Consider the following 24815-nt stretch of genomic DNA (forward strand, 5'->3'; position numbering starts at 1 on the left):
AAGATAGAAAAGTAGCTCCATATGGCAAAGAAATTGTATTTGAAGTAACTGCATGCTTAGATTTGTGCAAATGGTCATATGTCAGAGGCTGATTTGTATGAAAAAAGACATACAGTCACATATTGGAGGTAAGCATTAAATCAGGTTGTCACAAAACAGAGGTCATAAATGAGAAGTGGTCACAAAGGGAGATTTTATTGTATGTGTGTGCATACAAATACACACACATGCAAACACACACATACATACATAATATGTATGTCATCACCATAATTTTTAATTTGATATAATTTAACATAATTTTTTTTGATAATATATATGTACTATATATAATATAAAAAAAGAAATATATATATATTTCATCTCCACCATTCAGAGGAAAATTCTATTTTCTATTTATATATATATATATATATATATTGGCCCAAATAATGATGATGATATGCATATTAAGTATGCATATCATCATATGTGCATGCATGCATATATATAATCACTTTAAGATGATGATCTGTGTTCAAGACTGTTTCTCCATTGCACTCATCTTAGACCATTTGTTATTGCTGTTTCTTGTGCAAACTTTTAGTTATCAATTAAGATTTCACCAGTTAATGTATGCATGTATAAAATACACTTTTTAAGGCTGTAGACTTTTTATTTAATTTTAATTACATAATATTGAAGACAGAATTTTATGCAATATTTCACAAAATTATTATTACAACCGAGGAATAAGAGTGTCTTTAAATTAGCAATTTTTAATGAATTTTAATAACCAATTTTCACTAAATTTTTAATAGTTGATATTTCAGTAACTATTGAAAAATGTATGCATTTTCTTTTAAAATATCATCTAATATAAAAATTAAATATAATTATATAATTAATTATTTAAAATACTCACTCTAACATCAGTTGCATCCCCAACTTTCACTATATGGAAATTACCATTGGTAAGATATATTTTCAATGTTGCTTTTTCCATAATTTCTAATAATGCAGCTGGATCTGGTGATTGAGAATGGGGACGTGCAGTAGACATTAGGGGTGATCCATGATCATCCCCCAAGTCATGACTATCATCCTGCATTCTGTAAACAAAATAAATTTATAAATCAATTTTTAGAAAATTTCTGTTCATCTTGAAATTTTTCATATAAATTTAAATTTTTATAAAATATATTATAAAATTGTAGTGTTTTAAATTACAAGTCTATTTTACAGTAATACAAAGAACTATGCTCAATAGCTTTCATCAGTCCAACCAAAACATTTCGCATTGCTTTGCAATACTCACATATTTGTGTTGCATTTGACAATTTTTTTATATAAACAATATTAGTTTTAAATATATTAATTGAATAACTATAAATATTTTAAAAAATCTTATAATCTATGGTAAAGCAAAAGAAATGTGTTATTTAAAATAATGTGGAGCAAATTAATGAAAAAAATTAATAGGCAGATGGACCTTAAACAAATCTTCCAATAGACATTACGAGAATAAAAGGTCAAACTTTGGCATTTCATACGGCCTAGAATAATAAACTTTTTTGAAACTTCTGAATTTTTCTGATAATGAACTTGATATATCCTTTTGAATGTATTGTTTAAGTTTTCTCTATGAAGTATGCTTCTACTGAGATTTCATGTCAGTGAGTAAATGAGTAAATTAGTAAGATCAACGTAGTTTATTGCATTACATGATCTGCATCAAACTTAGAGTATTGGTAAAAATGAGTTTGTGATACTGTGAATGTTAAATTTTAGTTTTGCTTAATTTTCATCATAAATGTTTAATATACTATTCTTATAAATACATTTCTGAAGTTAATAATTGTATCTTTGAAATTTTAATTATGATACTTTTTGCTTATATTTCCTATATTATAAAGTTTCTTTTCTATTCAAATACTGCATAAGAATAATATATTCAATTAAGACTACATAAAATTAGATGATTAAATCTGAGAATTTTTATATTTGAAGTTTAATTTGATAACTTTTTAAAATTATATGCAAGTAAAAATATTTTCTAAAAACTAATATATTTTACATAATTAATGAAATAATTTTTTCAACTATATAAAAAACAAGCTAATTCAATATAACAGTAGTTTCTATATGTCCATTATTTTTTAACTGATGTAGACAATATGATAAATAATTATCATAGTAATAAATTAAAAATTTAATATTTGATATAATAGTAACTTTAACAGATATAAGTACAACTCATCAACTTTCAAAAACATTAAATTACTGTTTGAGAGAGTATAGTTTTTATTTGTAAAGTAAACATTTTTTTAAACGTAAAATCAAACTGTGTAGTTTAAAAAACTATTTCTTGAGAAAAATTATCTAAATTCTCAACAAAGGCAATTCCAATAATTTGAAAAATTCTTAACTGAGAAGTCATTAGTTAATAAAAGAAAAGAAAAAAAAAACATTATTTCAGTATTATTATTCTAAATACTTTTAGATTTGTTCTAGTATGTTAAAAATAATTCAAACTTGTAAGAATAAAAAGTCGTTTTGAAGAATTTCATATTAATATGGTTACAATGATGTTCAAAATTCATATTAATATACAGTAGAGAGTCGTTTATCCGAATCAATTGGGGACTGGGGTTGTTTGGATAACTGATTTTTTCGGATAACCGATTATGTACGAAAAAATATATTAACCTGTCCGATGTTGAAATTTTTCTTCGTTGCTTATCGCTTCGTGTTGAATTTTCGATTTTAAGCCTAACAAAAATTTCTATAACAATAATCGAGGCTATTGTATTGTTAAAAATTATTTCTTTATTTTCTACAAACAAAATAAATATATTGAAATATATAAAAACATAAAAATTATACTTTAGAAGTAAATCTAGTATCAAAAAAGTTTGATTCAGCAAGACACAGTCTGACTGGAAAGCGTTCGAATAACCGGTGTTCGGATAAACGACTCTCTACTGTATTAGTAGGGCCTACCTGAGGTATTTCAAAATTTTGATGGCTATTCATTCTTTTAAGTTAATTGTTATTATGAATAAGGCCTAAGATATGATGAAATAAAACAGACTCAAAAACATTGAGAATAATAAATCATGCTCAACTTCTTTGTATAGAAGTAAATTTTATTTGGAATATAATTAAGGAGTTAGCAGAAGTTTAACTTCTGCTAACTCCTAAATGCATTTTATTTATGTAAAAGAAGTGTTTAAAAAACTTAAAAAGTACATTATACATAGGGTGGCCAGATGCCCTTGATTTTGTCTTTTTAATACAGTAATCACCACTGAACTTAGACCAGGCTGCAGTTAGCATGCCATCCAATAGATAGGTTTAAAAAAAGTAGCTTTGATTCATTGCACAAATGTTTTACATAATTTAAAACAAATATACAGTAATTAATTTTTATGATTCATCATTGTTCAACTGCTCAGCAAAGTTTCCTGCCAGTGTCATGGTTTGAAGGTGTATGAGAGAAAGTGGTATGGGTCAGTTGACATTTGTTGATGAAACACTTGCTTCAGAGCAATACATTAACATTCTACAACAGTGTTTACTTCTGTCCATAGCAAAGCTATATCCAAATAGGACCTGCATTGTCCAGCAGGATCAGGCCCAAATGTCATACAAGCAGAAAAAATCTTGGATTTCCAACAGCCCAGATCTTTCACCAATTGAGAATGTATAAAACATTAAGAAGAGATGTCTGCAAAAAACATGCCCTCAGACAGTTGAAGGACTAAAAGCTTCCATCCTAACTATCTGGAATTCCATAACAGCAGATGAATGTGAACATCTAGTCAACAGCATGCCGAAAATGTATGAAAGATGTTTTGGCCACAAAAGGTGCTGCAACGAAACATTAAACATTCAGTGGTCTATGTTCATTGATGAGGTGACACAGCAGTCTATGTTTTTTGATGCCTGTGACTCAAGTTTGACTGGCTCAATTTTGTTAAACTTGCAAGATATCAAGTTGATATTTAGCAAAAATAAAGATTAATTACTGTATATTTGTTTTAAATTATGTAAAACATTCATGCAATGAATCAAAGCTTTTTTTAAACCTATCTATTGGATGCCATGTTAACTGCAACCTGGTCTAAGTTCAATGGTGACTACTGTATTTGATAATAGAATCATTGCTGGAATAGAGAAATTTTATTAACAATTCAATATATCATCATCAATTTATAGATCTGTAAATAAATAAATTTACAAAATAACCAAAGCTCAAAACAGTTTTTACCGCATTTTTACTGATTCTGAAATGTGTCCCCAGTTGGATTGTAAATGATATGTTTCATATATATATATATATAGCATCTCCTAAACACAATTTATTAGTAAAACCAAATGAAGTGATTGGGTTATTACTGCTAAGCTAACTTAGCCATATAATAGCCCAATCACTTTATTTGACTTTAAATGATATGGTTCACCTAATTACAGTAGAGAGTCGAAATCGGAATCAATTGGGGACTGGGGTTGTTCAGATTAGTGATTTGTTCCGATTACCGATTATGTATGAATAAATATATTAACCTGTCCGATGTTCAAATTTTTCTCCGTTGCATGTTGCTTCGTGTTGAATTTTTCTCCATTGCATGTTGCTTTGTGTTGAATTTTCGTCGATTTTAAGCCTAACGAAAATTTTTATAATAATAATCGAGGCTATCGTATCGTTAAAAATTATTTCTTCATTTTGTACAAACAAAATAAATATATTGAAGAATATAAAAACATAAAAATTATACTTTAGAAGTAAATCTAGTATCAAAAATGTTTGATTCAGCATGACACAGTCCGACTGAAAATCGTTCCGATTACCGGCGATTCGAATTACCGGGGTTCCGATTAACGACTCTCTACTGTATATATAATTATTGTACTTACGGTATACTATAAGAGAAAATATAAAATAAATAAATAAATCAAATAAAATAGTTCAATAATAGAAATGAATTCTTTACTTCATTAATTTCACTTCATAAAATATATTTTTAAGCTAAAATGAATTCTGCCCTTATGAAAATTTTGAACGTAAACTACAGTATTTTAAACAATACCATTCTTTCTTCATGTTAACTTCACATTTTCATGTGTTTCTATTGAAATATGAGTAAATTTTATTTATTTAAAGGCTCAGTTATTTTTTAAATATTTGACTTTACTTAATAGCTATCTTAAAATTTTTATACAAATGCAAACTGTTAAAAACATATATATATATATTTATTTATTTATTCCATTAAATATTAGAATGTTATATCTCATGTCAGTTAAAAAAAAAAACAGACAAGAAAATATTATGAAAGCTATTTTGAATTTTTTTTTTTTTAAAGCTATATACTGGAATGTCAGATACTGGAAAATATTTCAGATACATTCCCCAAAAGTTTCTATTTGTAAATTTCAAAAATTTGAGAAAATTTGCAAAGTTCAGATCTTTGGACTTCTTGCAATCATTGAATGATTGTAAGAAGTTAGTCTATAAGGGGCATGGGGCAAAACCTCCCAGTGCATTTTGGCCAGCATTGCTGCTGTCAAATTGATCACATAGGGCCAGGCATTGTTATGGATGACATTTCCAGACAACTTTCCAGGTCTTTTCTTACAAATGGCATTTCATATGACACCTTTCATTAATGTGCAGTAATACAGGGCATTAATTGTGACTCCTTTCTCCAAAAATCCACTTGGATAACACCTTTTATGTCCCAGAAGACAGTTCCCAAAGTCTTAGCAGCAGATGGCTACACTTTGCATTTCTTAGATGTAGGGAACCCATATGTCTCCACTCCATGCTGCTTCTTTTAGTCTCTGAGGTTAAATGGTGAATCCATGTTTCATTATACATGACTGATTCCAGAAATTCATCACTTTCAGCTTGAAATAGATTCAAGAGCTGTTCACCACTTCTGACAAAGATCATATGTCAGGAAATCCATCTTGCACAGACTTTACAGAAGAATAATTGATTCTGGGTTTCCCAATCATTTTCCATTCTTAAGCTTGATGTTTATTAATTAATGAATGTACTATGCTCACCATGTAAATCATTAATTTTTCTAAACAAAAATAAACTTTAGAAACAATTCGAAAGAATCAGAAGTTTTTGGCAGAATTGGAATCAAAATCAGGAAAAATTTTGGTATCGTCCCATCACTAACAAAAACCAGCAATGCTTTATTTTAAATAAAAACCTTTTTAAGCATGATCTTTTAAAATTCTAAGAAAAATTAATATTGAAAATTAAGTTTAAACACTTATCTTGATTCTCAATTTTCAAACAATTTTCAGACTAAAGTCTGAATAGTGTTTGATTTTCAGACTAGTCTGAAAATTTTGTTTGGATTAGTGAAAATATGGCAAAATTATTCTGAATAAATTTAAAATTTACACGATTAATGTTATTAAATTAAAAACTGATGAATAAATTATTATAATTCAATTGAAGAAATAGAATATTTCAAAATATTGAAATGAGGTATTTCAATAATAATAATTAATAAATAATAATAATCTATAAAATTTTAAAAAATTATATACTGTAGGCCTATATAAAACCAATAAAGAATTTTAATTATATCGTAACGATGGTGGACTGCACGCCGATCTCTTTCATAAGCAAGAAACGAGAAAATTCACATCCAGGCGTTAAGTGTTAACAAATATCGCTATAATCACTAGCGCTTTCGACGAAACTATTTTCGTCTTCCTCAGGTGGATAAAAACGGATAAAATCCTCTTTCGAATCTTTTTTGATTCGAAAGAGGATTTTATCCGATTTTATCCACCTGAGGAAGACGAAAATAGTTTCGTCGAAAGCGCTAGTGATTATAGCGATATTTGTTAACACTTAACGCCTGGATGTGAATTTTCTCGTTTCTTGCTTATTTTAATTATATTTTTGACGATTATATATAACGATTTTGAGATTGAATGTTATATCTAAATATAATGCAGACAATTACTTTAACAAGTAGATCATAGAGCTTATTAAAATTGTGTCCTTAATTTAGCTATGGCATTTTGTGATATTTGATTATAAAGAAACCTCTAATTCAATCATCATGGAATATCATAAATAAGGAATAGATTCAAAATAACAGAAATATGAAAATACACAAATATTTTCTTTTTCTTTAAACGAGTTTTAAGATGCATTTATAAATTATTAGTTTTTCATTTAATAATTTACATTTCATTTTGATTATTCATCAAATTAAGATTTAAATAGTTTATAACACATACTAAATAAGATTATTCTGTTATAATAAAACAGATCTATTTTATCTACGAAGGAAAGGAGAAATTTAAAAAATGAAACGTTTGCATTACGTAATTATCATCTCTAAAACACTGGAAAAGCTGATAACCCAGGTTTAAATTATTAAAAATGAAAAGTAAAATTTATTTTTAAACAAATAGTATTCAGATATTTACATCTTTTTAATTAAACAACAAACTTTAATTTAAAAGTTACAAAATCTTTATTCAGAATAATGAAAAACAATTATTTTTCATCTCAAAAAATTTAAATCTTTCATTATCACATTTAATGCAATTCTTTAAATAAAAACTTTGTCTTAAAAACATTTTCAAGTGTTAGAACTACTTTTTTAAACTTTTGAACTAATAGGAGAAAAACTAATGGAATGAATTGAAATTCATAATAGGAAAAAAAAAACAAAAGAGCTAAATAGGTACAATTCTACAGCTTTAGCAACGGTAGTTAGTTAACAATTGATATTATTTTCTCTCCTCTTCTCTCTATGCTCTGATATAAATGCGAATTAATTTTATATTTCATTTCCTCTACTCCAGGGGTGTTCAAACTTTTCGATTGATGGCAAAATTACTCATAAGCCGTAGATAGAAAAGCCACAAATATTTTGTATATTCCATATATACAAAAGTAGGTCCATTTTTATCGTAAGTGATGTGTCAAATATGTTCGCGGGGCGGTTAACGTGTTCTCACACCACGATCCGCGACACCATTACTCTAAGCCATCGATGCATGAATTTTTAAAATACAATTAAATTTTTACTTTATAATTTCAACATCACAATGATTTTAATTAATAAAAGAAAATTTATGTTTACAGATTTTAACTGACGTTTTATTTTGAAGATAATTTTCAAATGTTCGTATCATCAGTGTTTATAAAAATAACGCATATTTATTTTAAACGATCCAACAACTTATTGTTGGATCGTTTATATGTGAATTGTAATAATAATGTTTAAATAAATATAACTAGAGATGATTAAATATATAATAATCATTTAAATTATTCATATACGCGTTTATTTTTAAATCGTTCATTTGGTCTTAATCGAATTCATTTTCACTTTCCCGGCCGTTATATATAAAAGGGAATTATGGCGATGGGTCAAAAAAACTCACCCTCCCCAAAAAATGTTTACATTTTTGGCTTCAGGACACCTTGTAACGTCGAAAAATGCAATAAAAAAATTCGGGGGTTTTTTCTGTATATATGGATGTTAGCGTGTATGTATGGGGCAGGATTTTGTTCACCCTCTTCAAAGCTTAATAACTGCTGTGCTTTTTGTCGAAAATTTCCGAAATGTTTCAGAGCGGTTTGTGTATTAGGGGAATTGTGTATTAGATGCTATTAAATTTTGATGATTAAAGGTCGAGGGGGTGAGGAGATAACGGGTGTCGGGTATATCTCCAGTATAGTCAGACTTAATGACGATTTTGCTTGTTATTAGCATTTATTATTATTATTTTTTTTTTATAAAACCCATTTCTACCCTCAAAATTAAGCTTTTTGCCATTTTATAATAATTAAAAATATAAAAACATTTTAAATAAAATATGATAACAAATGGTGCCATCAAATGTGCCGGGAAAGTTAAGCAACTCGTTGCTGAAGTTTATTTTCAATGTCTTGTGAAAATATATAGAAATAAAACACCTTGTTGCTAAGAAGAATATATTTGAAAAACGATTGTTGTGGAAAAACAAAATACGATTTGATTAAAAAATAATATGTTAAATATTCAAGTATAATAATTAAATATAAAAATTTAATTTTGTAACGTATAAATATTATATTTATATAATATTTTATTTATATAACGCATTCAGTATAATAAAGTAATAGATCCTACCAAATTACTACTGTACTGTAATCATCATTAAAAGCTGTCTCGTTAGTTTCCCATCTCGACCGCAATATTTACTTCCCCTATACATGTTCCCTTAGATAAATGTGAACATCTCTTAATCCAATGAGACAAGAATACAATTGAAGTACTGTGCCTGAGTTTTTAATCTTTGGAAGGAACAATGCAAATGAACAACAATTTGACATATAATAAAATTTTTGCTTTTTCACGAAACGATCTATAAACAAACTGTACTGTATTTGAAAGTCATTATAAGCAACGTTATTGAAACATTATTCAAGAGGTGGTGTATTTAATCACATATTGCTTTAACTGATTCATAATTCTGATATCAACATACCAAGTTAACTGAATAATTATAATTTGCAATAAAAATTTTTGACAAGCTCGAAACATATTGATTTGTAACTTAAGAATAATTTAATAAAAATAAATAATGTATAAATAATTTCTAATATTTCAGAATAATTAACAAATTATTTTCCCCGTCTTTCAATCTTAGAATAATTTTTAAAATTGTTATCCTAGACTTTGTCAAAACGATTTGCATCATATAGAGTTAAAAATAATTCGCCTTAATTTTACAAACTAATAACTATAAACGAAATTAAATTTCTTTTAAATGTTACCATATGAATTTAGTTGAAAAAATGTAATAAAATATTTTCATTTTTAAAGTAGTAAAATTTTTTATGACCTTTTCACGTAATTAAATGATCGTGGAACACGCAAAGGAAGATGAAAAAGCGAGAATTATTCAGAAAAAATAGTGAACACTGATAAAAATAATCTCAGTTCTATAGTTTTCCGTATATGCTACTTTTTAGTGATAAAACGAATTGATTGATTGATTGATAAAAATAAAACTGAAGCTATTTTAAAACAAGCACCGCACGGGTCACAAGTTACACCAGTTCATTCTATTCGTAAATGCAATGACATAAAACACGAAAATAAATATATTTAAATAAAATAATTAAGAAAATGTTGGAATATGCTCATTTTTATTTTATTATTTTAAAAGTCGAGTTGATGATGTGTAATAGAACTCAAAAAGCGATTATTCTCGGCGCGTTATATCGGGAGAAATCACCATTTTAAACGAAGATTTCAGCATATTTCAACGGTTCAAAATTTTCTTCTACCTTCTATTAAAATTAAAACGCACAAATAAAACGAGGATTATATACTGCTAAATATATTTATTAACTAAGGAACTATCATACTACCCCAATCGTTATACTGGTTGAAATGTATATTTTCAAGTAAGCAAATAAATTACTACTACTCGTACTAATCTCAATAAAATCCACAATATATTTCATAGAAACCTAACATTTTTCTAGTTTTCAAAAAATTCATTTTAAAAATAAATATTTTTTTTATTTTTCCTGACTTTCGTTCGATGAATTATATTCACTGATAAACAATCTCAAATATTTACGTTATATTTGTACTGTCTTTCATTGATACCACTGATGAAGAGATGAAATGACTAATATCCGAAGTAAAATACTTATAAGTTACGCGTATGCGTTTCGAAAATAAAATTATTTTATCGTCATTTGTTATAATAAACACAATTATATTACTAAATATAAAAGCCGTCATTTTAAATCGAGGTGTATGACAGAGGAGAAATTAAAGACATGAAAATCGTTTCCGGTAATTTATTTAGACATAGTCTATTCACTTCCATGCTTATAAATCCGGTTGACTTCTTATCTTTTCCTTTGGGTCAATGTATTAAAAACACACATATATATTATCTCAGATAAGATTGTTAAAGATTTATTTTTATAAATTTTGGGTATTTTTTAATTAATAAAATTTTTAATCTAGGCGAATATAAAAATTTCCGTTTAAAGTCGGCATAAAACTAAAAAAAAATTAATGTATTTTTTATTAAATTTTTTAATATCTAAACTAATGTCATGTATTGAGATGAAACACTACTTCAGAATTAACAAATTAATATAGTCCAGAAATTTGAAAATTAATTAATTTTCAGCTGAAGCCGACAGCAAAACTTTAAAAATGACTTAACAATTTTTAACTAGTTCCTTATATTATTCGATTATCAAATAATTTTTGATTGCAGGTACCATCGTCTCAGACATGTTTGGTCATTTATTCATTAAACGGGAAGGGAAGTCTAGGGTAGAGAGACACGGGTCGTTTACCGACAAGGGGTAGGAACTTCCTCATTACTATCGTATTGTTTCTGTTTGCAAAATTAGTCAACTATTATTTGCACACTTAGATTAAAAATAACTTTCAAATTGTTAAACACTTTTGCAAATCAAATTTTACTAACGTAATTAAATGATTTAGACAGCGCTATAAAGTTAAATAGTAATAGGAAATTTACTTCATTAATTTGCATAAAACAAAAATATAAATTAGTATTAACGGCTAATAAAATCTATGAATTAAGTGATTCATCCTGCAATTATTTTAGTAACTGATAGAGCTGTGCTAAGAGAAGCATTTGTTATGTATTCCAAATTCTTTAAAAATTAAATGAATAAAGAATTTCTGTATAATTATAATCTCAAATTAAAACTTCCGATCTTATTTTGTTCACATTTTTGTAATTGAATAAATAAGTCAACATTTTTCTCATAATACAGGCCTGCCTAGCTTGCTTTAAGGTGCTTCACCAATATAGTACTTTTCAATTATTTTATCATGCTGCTTATTTTTTTTAGGTTTGTCTTGCTCTTAAACAGTTTTGGGATTTTTGTATTTATTATTTTTTACTTTTGCATTACTTTTTTACTTGTAGCACTATTCTGCACTTAATAAATGATACTATATGTTTTTAGTTTCTGACCAGTAGTTTCAAAACTTTTCTGTCTCCAATTTCAAGAAAAACTGAGATTTCAGACTTGAGTAGAAGTGTCAAATTTATTATAATTTTTAATTTCAGTAAAATGAATATTGTATCATAGTGATTTATTAAAATTTTATTACAAATCAATGCGACTATTTAATGACTAATATAACATTTATTTTATACATCAATTTGCACTTCTTTTAATATAGGCCTCCCCACAGAACATTTTCCCAATAGATTATTGTTTAGTATTTTAATACCTAAACTTTATAGAATACATGTATCTTTCAATACATCTTTTTTTTCCATCAAGATATTTACACAAGAAAAATTTCATGTCAATACAACAGTTTTAATAAATGATATGGAAAAAGTCTCAAGTTCCACTCCAACATACAGTACTATTGGCATAACTTCAGAATTATTTGTAGGCTTTTGAAAAATACACTGAATGTCAACAAACAAGATTTGCATTTCACTGGGAGGCATCATAGCATCTTACAAATATCCCACAGAACAGAAAGCCTAAACTAAAGTCTAAATTCTATTGTAACCACATTAACAGTAGTCAATTATAAAATTTTCAGATGTATCAGAAAAATATTTTTAAAATATGTAGCAATATATTGTTTTTTGTATAAATTTTTTTAATAAATCTCTACTGCTGTTATTTACCCATGCCATATCAAATTTAAGTTTATGAGTACAGCATACAAATGGCATACAAATTACAGAATGAGTGGAAAATAACTAGGCATTTAAAGATATCTAATATTTCAACAATGATGATGAAAATTAGGCAAAGATGATGGAAATTATTTGGCATGTTCCTTATTAAATGGAAATGCAGATGCATACATTACAATTCAACATAAAACTTGCACCATCCACCAATGACACATTTTTCTCAGATCTGGCTGTCCATCCACTTCTCTGCGGATGGACGGCCACTTCTCTGTGTGTCTGCAACTGATCCTGTGGTCATTTTAGCTTCAAATGATAATTCTTAATTGTTTCCAGATGTATTGTGATACAACGTCCCTTCACTGTATGCCATATCTCTGCATAGCAATCAGTGATTGCCACACCTCAATAGCATGCAGCAATCTGTGCTTGCTATTGAACAGACGGTGGTCAATCATATTTTTGCCATTATGCAAGCAACCTCTCTGTCACTGCCCACACCACTGATGTGAGAATTATAAAATTCCAATGAGTGATATATGTGCACACATGAATTTATGATTACATTATTATTACAAAAATTTTAGCAATTTTTCAATGCTTAGTTGTTGTTATAAAACTTTTTATTTTAATTTAAAGCTTGTTTTTAATTAATAGCATAAATAAATTACAATGGTAATAAAATGTATTGGAGTATAATATAGCTAAAAACTGAGTTTCATGATCAAAATTTATATATCTCCAGGAATTTGACACTTGAAAAAATAAAAAATAATAATAGTCTCAAGCCCCAGGAACAGAAAAATAGCAGACTTAAAAACTCACATTTTTAGGCTTTTATATGCACTAGAAAGTAAAACAGGGCTGTGATTTACTTTATGATGGCAGTCTGATTCATTTGTAATAACAAATTGCACAATCTAAACTCAAATGAAAAATAGTGTATAAAATTATTTAATAGAATACTAATTTAAAATATTAATTTTTACTGTCATTTATTATAAAACATTAGATATTTAACTACTATACTTATTTACTACTGTTAGAATGAATTTCTAAATCTAAAAATTAAAATTGTTTAAATCATATTTTGTTTAAATGTAAAAATTTTCTAAATTTTCTGCATTTAAACAAATCTTTATTAATTAAAAAATAAATATTTTTAATCTAGTTTCTCAAATCAAGATTTATTTCTGTACAAAATTAATGAAAAATTTTTACAATAAAAAATTAGTATTTTAGCAATTATTTTCAAGCTCATTAGGATAGTAGGGTAGATGTACCAGTTTTGGCCAGCATACCAATTCTGGCCAGAAAACAAATTTAACTTAAAAATATAATAATCACATATTCAAATCTGTCCAATGAAACAAACTTTTATTGTTAACTGTTCACATAGTTAACAATAAAAGTTTGTTTCATTTGTGATTATATTTTTAAGTTAAATTTGTTTTCTGGCCAGAACTGGTACTACACTGGCCAAAACTGGTACATCTACCCTATTGAAAGTAAACAAGCATAACAAAAATACAAGAATTAATATTTAAATCAGTTTTTATGCAGTATACGCTTGTATTTGTTAATTTCATAATTCTATTTCATAATCATCCAAAATATATCATTAATTCAATCCATGGAACAGCAATAACAGTTTTATTTCTTCTGTAGTCATTGTCATTAGCCTATATAAAATGAAGGTCGATTTCAAAATTGTCCAATAATTCAAAAAAAAAAAAAAAAAAAAAAAAAAATTGGTAAAAATTATGTAGAATGTAAATGTGTCTTAATATAAACTTATAAATATTACATATTAAATGACTTTATAAAATTACTTTTCTTAATTGAAACTTTCATTTAGTTAAGAAAACTAATGTTAAGTAAACTCAAAATTCAATTTGTTTTAAAATAACATCTACACTTTAATTATAGGAAATCATTCTAAGCTTTCATATTTCTATTTTTACAATAAACAATTTTTACATAATGCACAATGTAATTGAATATAATTTGTGAGCTGTATAAAACATACACTACCAAATTTAAACAAGTATTATTTCATTTCTTCTTACATTCTGCTTTCATTTGAAATTGTATCAAATATACTACTTCAAAGATATAAAAATGCAAATGTATTTTTTCCCTAAAGAAATAAACATAATAAAAAAACAATAAATTTTTTTAAGCTTTTACTAGTACTCATTAGAAATTCTAAATTAAGAAAACAAATTTTAAAACTTCATTTTAAATAATTAGAATTTAGAAATGAATAGTACAATAAGACAATGAAGTTTTGAAATGTTAAATGTCAAAAATTTAATTAACTTATTTGTTTGTGAATAAAATTTTTACTACTCAGTTATTTCCATTTTTTAAAAATCACTTAATAATGAAGAATTTTAAATATTTGAATTAGTGATCATGTTAGTGAAAAGGAGCATAGCCATCTATGCTTGTGGCAGTACATGTTAATTGTAGTCCTCATGGCTTCCAGTTTTGTGCTTGTGCTGTTTTTGCATTTTAGCATTGCAAAAATTAATGTTATTAAAAGCTGAAAAGATCACAATCACAATGCCATTATTGTTTAAAAGGTATTGATCATGTTATGTAGAGCTGTGGATGCAGCATGATGCCTGGATTAAATAGATTATTACAGATGAAAACATATAAGGTTCCCAAAGATAAACCATAGCATGCATAGATTATTATTATTGACAGAAAAAACTGGTGCTAGTTAAAGTATAGTTAATATTAAACAGAAGAACATGTTAGAATTCTATCCCTACTAAACAAAATGCCAAATTAATTTAGCACTAAGTTAAAAAATTTATTATAATTATTAAAATTAATGAGATGACGACATAACTACCTACTTCTAGGCAAATTAGTTTCTAATGATTAATGTAGCCATATAATAGCCCAATAATTTGGCACTTCTGGTTTCGTTCTGGCTTCATTTGGTTTAACTAATAAATCGGATTTAGAGATGATGTTGGTATACATGATGAGTCTACTAAGTTTTAGGACAGATTCAATATAAAATACATACATGAAGAAAATAACTTTTTTATTATTTATCCTTCAAGCTACATCCCTTCTAAGTCTATGCATTGCTTGGCATGATCATACAGCTTCTGTATTCCACTGTAGAATTTTGCAACTGGAATAGACTTCATTTCTCTCATCATGTTTGCCTGGATGCCATAAATCGAGTCAAAATGATTCAATTGATACTTTACTTTAGGGAATAGAAAGTAATCTGCAGGAGCCATGTCTGGCAAATAAGGAAGGTGGTTAAGCACATTAACTTGATTTTTGTCAAGAAACTGCTTGAGAGAGAGTGTGAAACAAATTGTACACAAAGCTTCCTTTTCTTCAAATCTGTGACAATCTTCTGCATAGGGATTACCTCCTGTGCAGAAGATTATCCTCCTTACTGATATTCACTTCTGTTATCATTCTTGGTGACAGGTGATAATTTGCAATCAGCAGTTGTCAAATCTTGTTGATCACATCTTCATTTTGACACTCACTAAGGTCACCACTCCTAGGGTTATCTTTAATGTCTTCTTACATGAAACTGTGCATACCATCAGAAAATGTTGCAACAGTTCATCATTGCCATAGGTTACAATCATCAGTTCAACTGTATTTGTTGCAGTTTTATCAGATTTACAGCATAACTTTATTGCCACTGTTACTTGAATCCATGATGAGAGCTCTTTACTCAGTCACATTCAACTACACATGGCATAAAAACAACTTCACTGACCTAGTCAAAACTGCACATACAAATCCAGAAATGCATTTAACAAAATCTGTTGGTGGCTAACAGATGATGCACCCACCTTCTATAAAAGAACCAGTCCTAAAACTTAGTAGATGGACTGTGTATATTTTATCCCTACTTCAAACAGCTATCAAATTGTTATTTATGGGAATTTTTTTCACATTGAACTTCCTCTATATCTTTGAATTTGCACATTTTCACTTTCACTTCCTTTTTATTTCCACTAATAAAATAATTAGGTATTTTCTAGGAAAACTGAGCACCATGGCACAGAAAACTAAAACTGTGCAAAAAAAAAAGTTTAAAACTGATTTAAATCTAAAATAAAAAATTGTTGTAGAGATCAATGTAAATTGACAGAAACTGGAAATTCGACTGACATGTAGCATGCAGCCAGCAATCAGTCTATGGCCATATCCATGGGCAGTTCCCTCTCAGACACCCTTTGTGAACTAATCATTTGGCAAGTTGAGGCCTCCATCCTTCCTGTCTTCAACCACCACATTCTCCTACATCAATGACATTCTTATCTTGTGGCAGCAAAATTCCTGTATTTATGATTTCTTGCATAAAATCAATACCCTAAAGCCTCTGTCTCCACTTTGAACAGGACAAGTTTACTTCTTTGACCTCCAGCTTACCTTATCCAATGGACACATCTCAACTAAAGTCTACAGGAAGCCTACACAACACCCAATCTTCATCCTTGCCTCATCCTAAGATCCTTTTGTTTTAGTTGGCCTGCTTCAATGCCCTAATTCATCAAGTCTTCACCCATTCATCTGATACTCAAGCCTGAAATAAGGAACTCCAAACTACTGCCCAGTTTGCACATTCCAAACACTGTCAAAGGTCTAATTCATTGTCTTTCCTCATCACCTTTGTCATTCCTAATAATTGCTTCCATGGCAACATATACCAGACTGTTATGTACAAGAAAATAAACAGAAATAACAATTTTCAATTAGCTTTCATAAGTCCCTTGATTTTCACCCTCTTCTGCAATGCTAAAGACCATCCAGATAAACACCTCCAACCTGGTACATTTACTATCCCCTTACAGATCACAGAACCAATCACAACTTAGAATTTGTAGGTGCCACAGGGCAACCTTTAAACACTGCCTCAAAAAACATTTGACTTCCAATGTAAAAGGGCTGACCAACACCACTTTGCCTTCAATCTCGATATAGAGGTACAGTACATGCATGCCTCCTACATAGCACCTCTCAGAATTAAATATATTCACACCTTTAATGTGTCCAGCATACGTTAATTTCTATAAAAACGTTTTCAATCCCTTTAAGAGATCTTCATCAGTTAATGTTTACAAAAAAACGAACAAAAAAGAATTTGAATTTAAAAAGAACGATTATTTCAAAAACTGGTCGTGCATCTAACGGTGAAAACGTAAATCCGTTCTTAATAACGTCACAACTAATGTGAAATTTAAACATCCAAAATAATCCTAGCCCCCGTATATAAATTACCCAACGGTAAAAACGATATTAGACAGGAATGAAGTGAAGCGGCTTCTGCGGAGACGTAAAATTACGTCATATCCGTTTTATAGAAAGACTTCCAGGCCGTTGATAAACTGTCAGAGTCTCTATGATTAATGCAGTGTTTGTTGAGATGCGCCTTGTGTATCTCCATTTTTTCTATGTGTTTCACCGCTTGTGCTGATCTGGTAGGTTTAATAATCTCCGCCTTGTCCCAATAAACCGTAACATCCTGCTCCTTGGCAAATGCAGCAAGTACTGTACTATCGATGTTTTTATTGACTGTGTATTTATGTTCCTCGATCCTTTTTTCCAAATTTCTCATGGTAGCCCCTACGTAAACTAGGTCGGAGTTGAATCTATTATCTTTCAACGGTATCGAGTAAACTCCTGTGAGGGCATCGTATCTATATCTTTCCTTATCATTTCTCAAAAGTCTATAAACCGTAGGATTACGTCTATAAACTATGCGGCTATTCCTTTTTCTGGCCACCTTCTTAGCAACTTAGTTTAAAAACGGTATGTAACTAAGGACAATCCTTTCTTTCTGTTCGTTCTCCTTTACACGTCGGTTGTGTGGCTGGAAGGTCTTAATAAGGGTATCCATCGTTTGTTATGTCCAGTGGTAGAGAATTGCATTGCGCCTACCTACTTAACCAACTTCTTTTCTATTAAGTTTTTGCGTGAAAGAATACCGTACTCCCCTTTTTCAATTAAGAACTCCATACAACTGCTCCGGAAACTTGAGAACATCGACGATAAAGTTTGGCTGATGGAGAATCCGGTAATGGGCTGATGGCACGTAGAGCTTGTTTTTTCGTAGGCAGGGCAGTGGCACTTAAAGAACTTAGAAACTTTTTGAAAGTCCGGCGGATGGCGTAGTGCACGTCGTAAAAGCGAGACGAAGGAGCCCCCTCAGGGGGGGAAGGAAGCGTCTTTTATAAGTTTTTGATGGGAAAACTTGTCACGTGATCGAAAACGAATCACTATTAGGGCCATAGGTGTTCCCGGGATATTAAATAAACGACTAGTTCGGACGCTAACTATAAACCATCGTGCAAGATGATCTACCTGCTCCGAAGGAATAACGGTTTGTTGATAGTTAGGGGACAATCGTTGCCATTCGAGGGTCAACAATATCCCGGGTATGGAATGTTGTTGATTAAGTCGTTTATAACTGGAGTGAACAAATTCAGAAATTTCTAGGTTTTTAACTTCCAGATTTCACAATACCGTACTCCCCTTTTTCAATTAAGAACTCCATACAACTGCTCCGGAAACTTGAGAACATCACACTCACGGATAATGAATACATGACTGTACTAGACTATAAGGCGTTATACCCATCCATTAAATTACCGCCATGTTTCTGTGAACTGAGAAATTTTCTATTCAATAACATCGAGAATCCATCGAAACATCATAAGGACATATTAGAATTGGCTCATTTAATTTGTCATACGTCATTCTTTGGCTTTGAAGGAAAGACATACTTACAGGAGCGTGGAGTACCAATGGGTAGCCTCACTTCGTCTTTAATTTGTGAGCTTGTCCTACGTAAATTGGAAAACTATATCCTACCTAACTTCCAGGAAGATATAGTAGTTTATGCAAGGTACGTCGATGACATCTTCATTTTGTGGAAGAATAAGCAGAATACAAACCGTTTTATAAACTTGGTCAACGATAACTCCTGTGGCCTCACACTGAAGCTAGAACAGGAAAGTGAGTGACAGGTTAATTTCCTTGACTTGGAGATTATATGTAGAGAGGGACACATAGTAACAAAAGTATACCGCAAGCCGGTTTATCAACCTTACATCATTCCCAGGAATTCATCAGACCCGGAACACCTAAAATTAACGGCTTTTAAATCATGGATAAAGAGAGCTCACACGCACTATACCAGCATATATGATACGTACAGAGAGTTAGATTACATATGCGAAATAGCACTTCAACAGGGTTACAGAAGACAAACGGTGGATACCCTTATTAAGACCTTCCAGCCACACAACCGACGTGTAAAGGAGAACGAACAGAAAGAAAGGATTGTCCTTAGTTACATACCGTTTTTAAACTAAGTTGCTAAGAAGGTGGCCAGAAAAAGGAATATCCGCATAGTTTATAGACGTAATCCTACGGTTTATAGACTTTTGAGAAATGATAAGGAAAGATATAGATACGATGCCCTCACAGGAGTTTACTCGATACCGTTGAAAGATAATAGATTCAACTCCGACCTAGTTTACGTAGGGGCTACCATGAGAAATTTGGAAAAAAGGATCGAGGAACATAAATACACAGTCAATAAAAACATCGATAGTACAGTACTTGCTGCATTTGCCAAGGAGCAGGATGTTACGGTTTATTGGGACAAGGCGGAGATTATTAAACCTACCAGATCAGCACAAGCGGTGAAACACATAGAAAAAATGGAGATACACAAGGCGCATCTCAACAAACACTGCATTAATCATAGAGACTCTGACAGTTTATCAACGGCCTGGAAGTCTTTCTATAAAACGGATATGACGTAATTTTACGTCTCCGCAGAAGCCGCTTCACTTCATTCCTGTCTAATATCGTTTTTACCGTTGGGTAATTTATATACGGGGGCTAGGATTATTTTGGATGTTTAAATTTCACATTAGTTGTGACGTTATTAAGAACGGATTTACGTTTTCACCGTTAGATGCACGACCAGTTTTTGAAATAATCGTTCTTTTTAAATTCAAATTCTTTTTTGTTCGTTTTTTTGTAAACATTAACTGATGAAGATCTCTTAAAGGGATTGAAAACGTTTTTATAGAAATTAACGTATGCTGGACACGTTAAAGGTGTGAATATATTTAATTCTGATACTTAGTTCCAGTAAGCATTTCTTATTATATAGTACCTCTCACAAAGAATACTTTAGATATTTAGAACAATTAGAAATTTACAAAGGTGCAAGAAAAAATTCTGCTATAAACTTTCATATATAGATTCCTTTCTCCCTGCAAGGAAATTGATCTATGAAGTTTAATCTTATAACTCTCTCCTGCTCTCTTATGTCATCCCTCTTCTAACATGTAGACAGCAATTCCCTTGTTTTATCACTATACTTTAATTGATAACCTGACAATGCCTGTTTAACACAGTCAAAAACATTTGCTTTCTTGTCAAATTGTTCCAGAGATTGGTTTCCTGCACTTTGTTTAAAAACAAAATGACTGTCTATAGCAGTGATGCCCAAATTTTTTTGTTGATTTGTAAACCAACTTACATGTTAGTTGTAGGTAGGCAAGCAACAAATGAAGTGAGACATTCCAAACTGCATTTTATTCAATTTTAAAATTTTTGTACCACTTGAATTATCTAATTACTAATGTAAAGAACTATCATAATAAAATTAGCCAAATTATAGCCTAATCTTTAAGACAATTGTCGGTAATTCATCATATCATAATAAAATATTTTTATAATTAAAAAACAAGCTTATGTGGCGCCCGTCGGCAAGGTGCCGATTTGAACCGACAGAGGGCGCAGAAAAAAGAGGAAAAGGTGAACTTTGAACTGGCCATGCACTTTCTGACCAGCGACTACCGAAAGCGGACATCTTGAACAGGCGATCAACACGAACAACTCCAACCTCAGTCGACGCCAAACTGTAGTTATACTGTATTATACATTACTGTGTATATTCATAAATAAAAGAAAGGATATTGATAATCTGGCTGGATTTTCTTCATCCACATCGAACAAATTTCATCGGTGACTAAAACCCCATACTTATATTGCAACTATATTACTACAACAAGCTTATATATTAAAAATTTAATATAGAAAAATTGAATGTCATTTCAAACTGCATCTTATCTACACTTGGATTTATTCCAAAACTCATCTATCCACGTAACCAATGGAAAACATTAATACCAACAGAGACGAATTCTCTAGGCTTAGCATGTGCCGCATGCTTAAGAGAAAGTTTTTCTGTCAATATATTTTTTATATGAGAACAAATATGCCAATAATAATTTATTCTAACGTGTAAACTTTTATCATTTGTGTTTGCTTTTACATTGACAGCCTTCGGTGAGCCGTTTTAAGTCAGTGCAATGCTTGCAGGAACTCAATTGCTTGTTCGCATGGCAATTATCTGAGGCAAACAAGTGCATGCGCATGATGTCATTCAAAGCATTTAATATGGCTAGATTGTATCAAAAGCTTGTGGTACCCAGTCAGCATACATATATTGTGTACTGGGGCAGATCTACATAGGGACTAATAAGGTTTAAGCCCTGGGCCCACAGTGTCAAGGGCTCACAAAAATTGAATTATCATCATAAATTTTTAATACTTTTCCATTATAATATATTTCATATAGATATAATGGGCTTTATAATAGTCCATACTTTTTTATTCACACCAAATAACATTTCTGCCTATTGTTTAGTGCTAGAGATAGGTCTATTATTCTTATTATAACTTTCAGCATGCCCAAAAATTTTGGTCAGGAGTTGTCCCTGAATACCAATACATTATACAGAAGTAAGACATTATATAACAGATTCCCATTTTGCATAAGGACATGTGGCTTTTATACTTAAAGTTGAAATGGCATTTTGGTTAATTTTTTGAAGTTTTTGATATTGAATTTGTATTGAAACAGTAAAACAGTAAACAAACCAGGAAAATGAGTCTCCAGTTTGACAGGTGCTAATGTGAAAGGTGTGAAATGCATTACAAATAAGACAAGGCAAATACCAGTCCAATTGTGTTTATTAATCAAATAGAGGGGACAGATTTCAGTCTGCCCATTATAGAGAATCATAAATGTATTTACACTAATTCTCTGCTTTCACTCAATCTTTCCGCAACAACTGTTTATTAACACAATTCAGCTTAAAACTAAGACTATCACTACTTATGAACTAGACAGAGAAAGAAGAATTAAGAATGGTTAGAGAGTATACCAGCAGCTTAGATTGGAGTCTCGATAACAAAATAACATGGACAATTATCACCGTATGCTCAATCCGCTAACATCTGGAGTAATGATCACCTGTTATCATTAAATATTGCTGAGGGAGGTGTTCCTGGGCTTGGATGAAAGGACTCACTCACTTAGTTCTGTTTATTTCTGTTTCTGTTTAGTTCTGATTATACTTCCTAGCTTGATGTCACTATTCACACGTGGTCTACACTGTCTCTCTCTGCTTTCCTATCCTTCTAGGCCTCAGAGTCCTGGTTTCTTCTCAACCCTATTGATCTCCCTCATTAGACCTCTTCTCTCATTGGTGACAAACTCAAAACTGACTCTCCTTAACTCTCATCCTCCTGGTTCCCTTTGTACAGGACCCTTTTCTTTTCTTTTTGGTATTCTGGACAATCAGGACCCACGAATGGCAAAGCTTGTGTCATGTGACAGGAAAAGGTTGAAGACAGAAAGAAGAATAACAACAGAAAGGAAGAAATGGAATTCCTATGCTATATATAAAAATAAACATGGAGAACAACCACACTAAAATGGGTTTTACTAAAATTTAGTAAAACTCATGTCAAATGTCTGCTGAAAACTCAATTTGGAAAAAGTTTGGTTTAGTGGGTTATGGTAATGCAACATGGGCGATCTACTAAAAGGTGAGGCCTTTTAAGAGGACTTTCCATGGAAAGCTGGCCTATTATGATGTTACAAACATGAAGAAAATACTATGTGGTATGTGGCCATTACAAGGCACAAAACTATGATCCAATGAAGCTACCAATGTTTAGAGGTTTTATCTACTCAGCAACTGGTGGTTAATTTTGGAAGTTAGGAAACATTGGATTTCTACAGAGATTTATCTTTAGGTGATGCTGTAGCTGCAGACATAGAAGAACAGAATAAAGAATACCAGAATTATTCGCATAAATAGCTTGATATTCTGAGAATTTAATTCCTGGAGTATTACATATTGTACCTTCCAAATAAACACTTTTAATTTTCATTTTTCAAAAATTAGATGTCTCTTATTATTAATATTATGTTGTTCTAAAACTTGGCAAATCCAAAGTCTTTCCAAAACTTGTCATAACAATCTTATAAACTTTAATCTTGGTATATCTTCTCAACTCTTCATTGAAATTATAATTTCCTTGGTAATAAGTCCACTCTGATAACCTTAATTAGCTTCGCAAATCTATTTCTTTATCCACAAACGTTTTCGGTCTCTTAGGACCTTCATCAGGTGGTATTTAAGCTGAGAGTGACCCTACAAACTAAACTCACGTAACGGATACATTCCAACCCCCACTCCAGATGTGTACTATAAACAAACATCGCCGCGCATGCGCGGTTACAACGCCGGGTCGTACATCGCTTGCCACGCCTTCGAAAGTTGTATTTCGTCTTTAAAGTTGATAGAGAGGCCCTGGGAATCCGCTTTAAAGATCTCTAGCGCTTCTAAATACTTAAGGTGTTGAGCCTGCCTAGTTCTCCTTATCAAGGTCGCGCGCTGCAGTCCCGGTGTAATGCCGTTTTCACTAGCGTAAACAGCTAAGGCCGTATTGGTCTCTCTCTATCCTTCTAGACGATATCCGTTTCGAAGGCTGGCAAGCGATGTACGACCCGGTCGTTGTAACCGCGCATGCGCGGCGATGTTTGTTTATAGTACACATCTGGAGTGGGGGTTGGAATGTATCCGTTACGTGAGTTTAGTTCGTAGGGTCACTCTCAGCTTAAATACCACCTGAAGAAGGTCCTAAGAGACCGAAAACGTTTGTGGATAAAGAAATATATTTGCGAAGCTAATTAAGGTTATCAGAGTGGACTTATTTGCTCTTGCTTCGTTCTCTTACGATGGATTTTA

The 24815-nt window shown here is 30.6% G+C and overlaps 1 protein-coding gene across 1 annotated transcript in view; it reads right to left on the reverse strand.

Moving 5' to 3' along the window:
• The window catches only part of LOC136976879 (focal adhesion kinase 1-like), a 128436-nt gene that overhangs the window by 91586 nt on the left and 12035 nt on the right, over positions 1-24815 (reverse strand). The window contains 1 exon segment of the mRNA XM_067272250.1: positions 905-1091. Within this exon segment, the coding sequence (XP_067128351.1) occupies positions 905-1091 (187 nt within the window).

Source organism: Centruroides vittatus, unplaced genomic scaffold (assembly GCF_030686945.1).
Source record: "Centruroides vittatus isolate TY-2023 unplaced genomic scaffold, ASM3068694v2 contig_426, whole genome shotgun sequence".
Classification (NCBI taxonomy): Eukaryota; Metazoa; Arthropoda; class Arachnida; order Scorpiones; family Buthidae; genus Centruroides; species Centruroides vittatus.